Raw genomic sequence first — 11,218 nt, forward strand, 5'->3', positions numbered from 1 at the left:
TCGGGGAAGACCCAGGACTAGGTGGAGAGATTATTTTTTCCATCCTGGCCTGGGAACGCCTTGGGATCCCCCAGTCAAATCTAGTTGATGTGGCTCGGGAAAGGGTCCTCAGCCTCCCCGGTGGAGGTGAAAGCTCTGTACTGGGTGCCATCTCTGATCTTCAGTGTTGCCGGATAAAGCAGGAAGAAATCCAGACCCTTTATTATAAAGTTGCTGAAGGGCTGAAGTGAATTTTCCGGCCTTGAATGATGATCGGAGATCCCCGCGCAGCCTGTCGGACTGCCTGCCTGGTTGTGTAGCGGACGATGTTGAAAACCAGCGTGCATTTAGTAGTGGTGTTCTTCTTTGGGCTATCACTGTCTATATAGTGGGCTCTCCTCATCTCTATTTGAGATATTTGCCAAAAATGCAAATGTACACATATAACCCATAAAAAGCTATATACGTCTTACTCTATGAAACAAAATCTTTGCCAACAATCTACTTGTCCTTCTAATTAAACATGCTTCCTAAAACTAGTCCATTCTTCCTCCAAAGTTTAGGATAGCTACAAGCAAAAAACAGCGCCAAACAATTGTCAGTAAGGGGGAACAGGATATTCACAAGCTGCTGTGTGGCCTCGCTTTAGTCCAAATGTCATCTCTGACAATTAACTCCAGCTCTGAAACAAAAATAAGAGTCAGTCCAGCCAATGCAACAAGCAAACCACACAAAGGGAGGGGTGCTAGACACACTTATCTCAGTAGGGTTAACCTGAACACTAATGGGCAACAACAAAATTAATTATTCACCTCATACTTAAAAACAACAGCTCATTAAAAAATATATACCACATTTGGTGCTCTAAACCACCAATAAGAGAAACGTTTATGCATCACTTAATATTAACATCCCCAAAACCAGTTGACAGCAAGGCAAGCTGGTACCACATATAACAAACACAAGTAGTAAATCTACCAAAGAATGTAAGACCCTCATAAGGAGGGTATTTCACTTTGAGTTTGAGTTTATTCAATTCATGCTCAAAGTTAAAGTAAACAGCAGACTTCACATTGGTTTAAAACATAGGAAGAAGAGAAAAAATGCCTAAAAAATGGACACCAGTGGTCCACACCAGAATTGTGTTGTGATGTTGGTCTTGTGCATGTCAGAGACTCCATTGCAACAAAAAGAGGCATTAGCAGTAAAACAAAACTTTTAAAAATGATTTTCAATTGAATTTCTGTGATCAGTGGATATGCTTGCAGAGGGGTGAGTAAAGTTACATTTTGGTGAACTTTCACATGCAAATTCATGCTGATTACCAATAAACCATCTTGACAGTGCTGAAAAATAAAAAAATAAAAAGTAAATGCTAAGAACTAAATGCCAGCACAAAAGCTCGGAGAGGTATTGTGACTGACTAATGCTAGCCGTTAACGCTAGGAGTTGATCAACACTGTGTAAACTCGTGGGGTAAGGGTTTGAATGTAACGGCTACTGCTCAGTCCAACAGTAAAACTAACAACTGTGTGAATACCTCTGTTTCCATTCAACTGTCAAGCAAATTTTAGACAAAACCTTTTGACGTGACAAAAAAGAATGTAAATTAGGTTATTATCAACTGGTTTGGAGTGAATGAAGTAAGCTACAGCATAGTTTGGTCAGAAGTGGGTACTACAGGCTATACATGGCTGTAATCCTCCAGTACAACCAAGTAAAAGTGGCACTGACCCTCTAATCCATTTACACGGAGAAGACTTTGGGTATTTTTTTTAATTGTTCTTTCTTGTTAGCTGGTATTGGTCATGTTTCAAGCTGTCCAGAGAAAAGACAGATGAATGCAACGATTCTAACGCACATCGCAAACTACCAACATGAAACTGCGTATCAGTGCGTATGTGGATTAAACGTTTACTACATTTTTAAGCTAAGGTTCTATAGTTTCCATATCTCATTTATCTCCTATTTGCAGCTTTTGGCCTTTATAAGATAAGACAGCTGAAGACAGGAAAGGTATGTGCATATGATCGCAGAAGGTTGAATAATTGGATTTGTTTGGGATTTTTTCATTCTCTCGTTTACCCATAAAAGAACCCCTTAGTAATCACATTTAATACATTCACACACAGCCTACATTTACTGCCCAGATGACACTTCTAAAAACGTGGCGACCAAAGGGGAAAGCTAATTGGTACTAGAAATGTCCATGCTCAAAAGAAATTGCAAAAAAAGTTAAAGGCTGTAAAACAAAAAAAAGAAAATCTAAATTTGAGTGCTTTACAGCTTGTTTTGACATTAATTTCTCCATTTTTACAAATACATACAAGATTTTATTTTGGGTATTTTTAAATAGAGAGATGAAGACATATGTAGCATACTGTCTAATACAGCTCATTTACTGTCTAAAACTCTGATACGAGTCATCCAGGCTGCTAAAACTAGTGTGTGTCAGGCCAGAATAAGAGGCATACTGATTGAAGTCACTCCCTGGTATCACAAAGGAGGGAGAAGAAGGAAAAGACGGAGATGTTCCCACTTACACATCAAAGCGCAGGTGCTGCTTCTCTTCAAAGAAGAAATCGAGGATAAACTTCCTCACAAAGTCTGGGTTCAGCGTGTTATAGATCACTTCTGTCCGACCAAACTGGTGGAAAGACAGAGAGAAAAGAGACGGAGCGGAAGTCAACCCCATACTGTTCAGTCTGTACACTGTAAGGAGGGTAAAACAAAAACAGTGTTAAGAAGGGTAACTGTACTGTGTTGTTTTTTTGAAGATTATGAAATTCTCAACTAGCAAACATTTGAGAGAATCAAGCAGTCAAAACCTGATTAAGGCCCTGCTCAAACTACACAGAGTCTAATCTAATTGTCGTAATTAAAGTAAAAATTACCCAGTTACATTAATGCTCAGCCTTTATGTGTTGAGGAATGGAAATGACTTGGATTTCACCACATCAGTCATCAAATGCAGGAAAATTAGCCAAGGGCGTACACAATTTATTTAATGATCCCAATGGTGTTGATATAATTGCCACTGTTCATCATAACAACTGCTATAATTATTGTTTTATCTTATTTCTGTTAGGGGTGTCCCAATCAGCTTTTGTGCCCTTCGCTCCGATACGATTTTTCTAATATTGAATATCTGCGGATGCCGAGTCCTGATCCACTTGGAGTTGCTCAGCCTTTAGTTCGGTTGAATCAAACTAGTTTGTTTGTCCCGCTAGTGTGGTTCCTTTGGGCAGGTGTGAACGCAGCAATCAAACTTGGTTGAGCACCAAAAGAGGACCAAACAAGCGGACCGAGACCTGCTGGAAGAGGTGGTCTCGGTACGCTGTCAACAGAACTCTGGAGCAGTTTGTTTGTGGTGAGAACTGATCCGTACTCAAACCGCACCAACTATACATACTCCTTCAGTCTGAGGTAACGTCTCCTGTAGTCAGGGCAGCTTAGAGCAAAGCAAAGTCTCGGGGACCAGAGCAGAGCCAAGTCTCGGGGACCAGAGCAGAGCCAAGTCTCGGGGAGCAGAGCAGAGCCAAGTCTCGGGGAGCAGAGCAGAGCCAAGTCTCGGGGAGCAGAGCAGAGCCAAGTCTCGGGGAGCAGAGCAGAGCCAAGTCTCGGGACAGAGCAGAGCCAAGTCTCGGGAGCAGAGCAAGCCAAGTCTCGGGGAGCAGAGCAGAGCCAAGTCTCGGGGAGCAGAGCAGAGCCAAGTCTCGGGGAGCAGAGCAGAGCCAAGTCTCGGGGAGCAGAGCAGAGCCAAGTCTCTGGGATCATAGCAGTAGTAGTTACGTCTCTTGTTAAACATCGTCTAATAATTTTAATGGAATGAGCTGGTAGACCAGAACACAGGACCTTCTTCCTTTATTTACTTTCTTGCTCACGCCCCCAGACATATCCGACCAATAAGAGTGCTTGACAATCTTGCATGATTTTTAATGGCGCAATTTGGTAAATTTGGATTGATTTTTTTCTTGTGTTTACCGATGTCGGCGCCAAGGAATAACAGCCTGTAAGCATGGTTTCCTGGTGAAATCATGGAAGAAGTGTGGAGAATTTGAGTAATCCTCTTCTGTAAAAAAACGGTGACTTTTGTACAATCTCTGGACAGACAATGGAGAGTGGCTGTGTACCATGTTGGTTAGAAAAGGGTCGGGATCCAGGCAGTCTGGCGTGCATGGCGTGTGTGAATACGAAAGGAAAGTGATCACTACAAGCTGACGTACATGATCGGAGTAAGGTAAAACGGGGTGAATGTTGATCCCTGATCTGATACTGTGATCGGGACACCTTTAATTTCTGTACATCTGTATCAGTGTCTCCGTGTCCCAGCTGTCCCACCAAAAGTCTGGTTCAGTCTGAGGTTTCTGCCTCTTTAAAGGCAGTTTTTCCTCGCCACTGTCAAACCAAATGTTTGCTTTTGGGGAGAATTGTACCCTTGAGATCCAGAGTTCTTGTGACCACACAATTTGAATTTGCTTGGCCAAACACTCGGACATTGAGTAGTGCTGCTCATTAACTATGCCCTTGTAGCCAAGCTGCACCAATCACTTCAGTGTACCTCACATAGGCGGCTGAGCCAATCACATCAATGTATCTGATGTAGGTGGGCCAGAGGCCAGCTACACCAATCACATCGGTATATCTGATATAGGCGGGCCAGAGGCCACCTGCACTAATCACATCGGTGTATCTGACAAAGGTTCTGGATTTCCAGGCTAGGAGAATTGATGGGTCTTTGTGATATCTGTTAAGTGTCCTGAGATAAACTATTAGCATTTGACACTATAAATAAAATTTTATTGAATTCATATGCTCGTTGAACCGGTGTACTGACAGTATTTTGTCAATACATATAAAGTATTTTAAACTTTTTACTTGCAAAGGTTTATTGCTCCTAGGCTATAGTAATGAGTGTAGTTTTCTTCACTACGGCTCCTCATCGAATCGGGTATGGCTGCAGCCTGGAGACCTCATCTTATGCCTGGGCATAGTCAAACAAGGTTGGAGACATATCCGGCATTTCCCAGCCATCAATTAGTAGGCACATGCCGGTAGTGCTGGATGCAATTATTTTACGGGCCCCAAGCTACATTCAGTTCCCTTACAGAAATCCCCAACAAGTCAAAATCAAACAGGGCTTTCACGCCATTGCCGGATTTCCTGTCAGCTTTCCACTGTTTCCAGCATGTGGACAGATAAATACCAAAGCTAATCAGTTAGCCACGGAATATAGGAGACAGACTGCTGAAACATTGGCTGACAAAAAGTAAGCTTGTCCTAACAAAGCAAAAATGTACTGATCAGCCCAGTTCTCACTTTAATCCAGGATTCTGCATACAAAAACAGCATTTCATGTCAACTCAGAGACTTTCCACTCACCTCTCTCCACTCCTTGGTCCCCAGGCCTTGCACGTACAACACCACCACTGAGAAGACAGACAATTTAAACATGTTTTAGAGGTACTTTTTAAATATGTTGAAATCACATAACATGCATGCAGCACTGCACCACAGCCACTATTGCTTGCAATCGTATCTTTTGGTGATCATGCCCCCTCCTCACAGCCTGGTCCTACCAGACTCTCTTACATTTCATGTGTACAGAGGCTCTGGCCACTCTCCATTGACAAGTGTTAACTTCCTTGAAGGCGGGTACTCTGTTTAAAACTATATGATCTGCTATAACCAATCGCTAATGTTTGGTAGTAACATGAGCTTAGCATCACTTCACCACTAACGAAGCAATCTGGAAAGTCTAACTTGGGGAGGAGGGCCACAACATCCTGGCCACCAACAAAACTCAGGCTCGGGCTTTAACTTTGGCAGCGTTGCCACAACGGACCGAATGGCTTTGCTTATATCTTTCTCCACCGCCATTACGGAACTACAACTCAAACTAGTTAGTTAGTTTGGGCAATTTCAGAAACACCACAGGAATCTTCTCTTAGCATTAAGGATGGATACTAAACTACACACAACAAGGAAAGCCACTTTAAAAAGAGGTTCAATCCTGCAAAAGCATGGGGATCACACACAGCTAACAGCTGTCTCCTCCTGCTAGATGAGTGGTGTGAAAAATGCAGGAGAAGTCCTCCTTTCTTCTCCACTTCACTCCTCCCCTCCCACAGACCATCTCCATTAGTGGATGGAGCATCCAGCTAAATAATGCAAATGAAGAAGTGCCTTGAACCTGCATTCTATCTGATTTCCAGCAGGGGGCGACACCTGCAGTTGCAAAAGAAGATGTTTCTGTCATTGGTTTTTATAAAAGTCTAAGGGGACATTAGTCTTATTTTCACTTGATTCATTACCAGTTTAAATATTTAGGCATTGAGGTCTTCCCTGCTTAAACCAGATCATTAACCATAACTATTCTGTTGCTCTGGACAGTATTTTTAAGGACATGGAAAAATGGACAGGTCTCCCCATGTCAATTCAAGCTCGTATTTCAGTGGTTAAAATGAATGTTTTACCCAGGATTCCTTTTGTGCGCTCTATGCTACCTTTCTCCCCTCCTGCTGGCTATAACAATCAACAGTATCTAAATTTATCTGGAAAAGGCAAACGGCCGCGACTCAAGATGTCTACTCTACAGAGGAGGAGAGAGGATGGTGAAAAGAAACACATGAAAAGAAACATTATTTCTGGTCCTATGTGTTGAGGCCCCTCCTCACCTGGTTTAACCCAGATGTGTCTGTCTGCTGGCGTACCTTAGAGAGTGCTCTGACAGAGCCGTGGTCACTCCATGACCTTCTCTTTGCCATTGTTGTTTCTGACAAACATTGCCAGCTACGTTTTGGCCCCATTGTCATTGCCATATAGCTTGTAACTGGCACACTTGTTCCCCATTATTCAATACGATTCTACGAGCCACACCGTCTTTGTTGAGCAGGATGGCCTGCGTCAATGGTGATGGGTCTCTCTCTATGACAGTGGACATGGCCTCTTTAATCGCTGGGATAACCAGCTTCTCCCCTATTGTAAATTGCACTTTGTTATCAGGAGAGAGATGTTAAAGGAGGCCAGTAACCCACTCAATCTCTGGTTTACCTTCCTAGCAAACATTTTGGAGAAGGACCGTTTTGAAAGTTGCTCTTTGAGGACCTGGAAATACGCAACAAACTGGCATGGATCGGGGTTGATTTTAGTTTGGTGCTCCTTAGATGGGACGGTTTCGTTAGAGAAAACCTGTTGGCAAAGCAGTAACATCGGGAGCTGGATGTTTGTGTGCAAAGGAATAAAGCCATATCTACTGTACTAAACACTATACTCTATGCACTTGTTCTTGTTTTCCGCCATGATGTTGGAATGTCTTTTGATATAAAAATTGCATTTTAATTGGACACATTAATCTTAAAACGCGAAACAGAGTTTGGAGGCTGCTGTCAAAGTCCTCAGCAGCATTCTTTCTTCCACTCTGACAGCTGCCGGCTTCCAACATGGGACTTGCTAATAGGCGTTGCTATGGAGATCATTTGACAAGTCGGAGTGGGCTACTAGCAACATTGAAATATTAATTCAATAATTTGCATTGACATTTCTATTTCAAATTCAAATGAACACTGTATGTGTTGTCAGAGGCTTAAAAGTTGTGATGAAAACCAGTGATTAACGCCCCCCATTGTGCCTGAGCACCCCCCTTTCTGCTGCCTCGTTCATCAGAGTGAGGAGTTGCAGCGTTTGCTTAGCCCGGCAGGGAAGGGTTTATCGCTGCACACACGGCACCCCTGCTGCCTTGTTCTCGGGAGTGAGCGCACTGTAAAAAACTCTCCGTAGACACCCTAACCCTACAAATGTCAACAATAACACAATGTGCTCACTAGCACCACCAAGCATACACAGTGTTCCAGCCAACAACCGACAAGAAGGATTTGGGTTGGGAGTGGGAGGTGTTGAAATTTAAAAGGTTATATGTGCTTAAACATTGTGTGTGATTTGCATTAAACATTATACATTTAAGCCAAAAGACAAAATCATTATTTCAACATAAATGAAGACAAGTTGGTCATGCATTAAGTTTGTTGTTCATGCATTAAGGGCAGAGCTGTCATAGCTTGATCTATGTTACTTTGACTCTAGGATACATCCTACGTAATAAAAAGGATTCACACATCAACATCTGATTTAGCTCCAACAGAGGTTAGTGCTTGGAAGCACAAAAAGGAGCGGGAGGGGACAGGAGGAGGAGGAGGGAAGGGCAAGCTAGTCTTGTTTTGTTGGAAAATACTTTGAACGTCAACAAGAAGTAACGTCACCCATCCCTGCTAGTACCCTGCTACAACCTGTAACGCCCTACAGTACCCTGCTACTCCATGAACTACTACAGCTCCTTTTTGTAGTCATATTTCCATTAACTAAATGCTTGCTCTTTGAAAATTTTATTGTGGTCTAGACCTACTCTATAAAGTGTCTTGAGATAACTCTTGTTATGATTTGATACTATAAATAAAACTGAATTGAATATTGAGTTGTGTGCTGAATGTACCACGTGGCGTAAGCATTGTACTTTGAGTTTTTACAATTGTCAAGTTTGTTTTAGTAAATGTACCAAATTGATTTAGAAAATCTGTTGGGTTGTTTCTGCAAACCAGCGCTGGGTCAAACCTTGACTAACCCAGCATGCTGGGTCAAAGTAAACTAGATATAGACACACACAACATAGTACACACCAAATACATTTTTCCCAAAGATGGAGGGTAAATTGTGTGAATTCTGTTGAACTACAGAACCTCCTCCAATCCATATTTTCTGTTATCCTTTTGTCTCTCTTTGGTTTAGTAATCCCAGTTACTGTGTTCTCCATCACTCACTGCTGCTCATGCTCGGTCTGGCTCTGTGTTTGTGGCCAGCAATCATCCTCCAGTGGTTAGATGACTTAACTAGGAACACACTTGATTTAAAGTCTGCGCGGTGGACCCCTTTTTACGTAGGCTACTGAGCTGCTGCATTGTGTCTGTAAATGCTTTATTCACTGTGTTATTGCTCACTGATGTCTGCAGCTGGACAGCTAAAGGTGCATGGAGTAGTGATTTAATAATAGCTACATGGAATTGAACACTGTCAATAGAGCAGTGAAATCACTGCTGGGCTGAAATAACAAAGATGAAAGTTGAGTAGATGAGGAAATGCAGCAGTTACCTGGATCTGACTTAGAGAAGGTGTCCATGTCCAACAGGTTTCTGCAACAAAAGGAAAGAGGATGTTAAAAAACTACGTACATTGGTACATGTACATTGAGATGTCAACAGTTTGACTGTTAACACTGAACAATAGATTCAGCTGACAACAATCTTTGACATTGGTCCTGTATTAAGTGACATTGGTGTAGTTAGCAGTGGCAAAACAAGCTACAATGTCAGTTATTTTTGGTGGCAAAACAAACACTTTTGTGGATGTAAATACATTGTATCATGCCATGCTATTACAGATTGCAGGTCCTTTGCAGGGTGGAAAGAAAACTGTAGTTACCCTTTAAGACAGTCCTGGGTTTGTGCCCTGGTATTATTCTACAGCATCTGAAAACTTTGCGCCAGTCATATACAGTACATCTGTGTTAGGGAAGGTTTATTTTGGTTCTGTACTCATTGCATTGATTACATTGGCTATGAAAAGTAAGTAGTAAGTAGTTTTTTTTTTTATAACTCCGATCTTAACTTTGTAGTTTTAGCCGTTGTTTCATACGATAACAAAACAATGGCTAAAACAACTCAATAACGTACTCACCGCAGTAATTGCTGAGATCAGGCAACTACCATCAACAGGGCAAGAAACACAAGCAGTAAGATGTCAATGATGCATTTAAGGAAAAAAGACAAGCAAAAGAAACCCAGAAAACCCTTTAGGGACAAGTTACAGTCCCTAGAATTATTTAACAATGCATACAGATGAAGCCATCTAAAATTTTGCTCCAAGAGTCTAGAATCTTGTTGCCGAAGACCTCCAATTGCATCCTTGAGAAGAAAGTAGCTGGATTAAACCCCTCAGTTGATTCTGGTAAGCCAAGCCCTCTGATATTTTTGTGCCGGCTACGGGATTCTAGATAAATGACTTTAGCAACTAGTTTACCATTGCTACCAGTTAGCTTAGCACATGTTATTTCCTGAGCTACCAGGCGTTCATCCTGCAGGTTAGCATTTGATTCAATCTCCCTAATCTTCACAACATGATCGGACACCATAGTTTGCATGCGATAAAGCCTTTTCTTATTTTCGCCATGGTGTCAGCAGTGAGAGCTTTTCGGTTCTCCTCTAATAAAGTGGCTGTGGACACGTCAGTACTTCTCCTCCATCGTCAGGGCTTGTAGCTCCTTAATCTGTTTTTCTTTTTGCAACTTTAAGAACCATGATTTAGCAGGATGGTGCAGTTTCTTTGAAGTTACAGTAGAAGTAGTTTTTTAAAGAAGTTAATGCAACATAAGTTCTGGGAGCTAGGCTCAGCATGGCCGTGTAGCTACTAGGGATGAGCCTGAAATGAAATGAAATGAGTATCCGGTACGGATAAAGCACTTTTGCCGAGTACAAGTATTATACGAGTAATACAATTCAATATCTGTACTCGGATTGAATAAAACTCTCAGCTGATAGTCACAGCAGCCCCCCCCCCCCCACACACACACACGCTCTGCTCGCTCTGCTCACTCTCAGAACACGGAGAACAGCTCCCTCTCTCACTCTCTCTCTCTCTCTCTCTCTCTCTCTCTCTCTCTCTCTCTCTCTCTCTCTCTCTCCGTCAATCAGGTCCGTGGGTCTGTCACGTTAAAGTTTAGGGTTTCTTCAGCTTCAGGTTTGTTTTTAACTTCGGTTTGTAGTACTTACCAGTAGATTTCTGGTGAACGTGGGTTTCAGACATGCTGCGTGGTTTAAATGTGACTCGCGTTGCGTCTCTGCCGTTGGATTTTTTTTTCACCTGGCTTCATTAAAGTTAATGCAGACCTGAGAACAGCATCACCTATTTGATCCATAGACACACGTCCCCCCCCCGCCCCGTCTCTCTCTCTCTCTCTCTCTGTGTCTTAATCCACACACACAACACACACACACACGGTATGGAAATAAAAAAAGAACCCACCACAAAAAAATCACACTGATCAAAAAAATTAAAGTTCAAAAAAGAAAGTTATACCTGAGTATGAAAACTCTTGTTCATTACATTTTACTTCATAATTGCAACCGCATTGTTGTATTCATTGTTGCTAAACTTATTCTGTACATAGTTTGTTACCATGACAACACCATTG

General features: G+C 42.1%; 1 protein-coding gene across 1 annotated transcript in view; it reads right to left on the reverse strand.

Moving 5' to 3' along the window:
• The window catches only part of LOC116688228 (copine-9), a 206,748-nt gene that overhangs the window by 146,464 nt on the left and 49,066 nt on the right, over positions 1 to 11,218 (reverse strand). Inside the window, exons 2-4 of the mRNA XM_032514085.1 lie at positions 9,121 to 9,161; positions 5,362 to 5,408; positions 2,523 to 2,626 (exon numbers count right to left, since the gene is read on the reverse strand). Coding sequence (XP_032369976.1) covers positions 2,523 to 2,626; positions 5,362 to 5,408; positions 9,121 to 9,161 — 192 coding nt within the window. The remainder of the gene's footprint in view (positions 1 to 2,522; positions 2,627 to 5,361; positions 5,409 to 9,120; positions 9,162 to 11,218) is intronic.

This window comes from Etheostoma spectabile, chromosome 4 (assembly GCF_008692095.1).
Source record: "Etheostoma spectabile isolate EspeVRDwgs_2016 chromosome 4, UIUC_Espe_1.0, whole genome shotgun sequence".
NCBI lineage: Eukaryota > Metazoa > Chordata > Actinopteri > Perciformes > Percidae > Etheostoma > Etheostoma spectabile.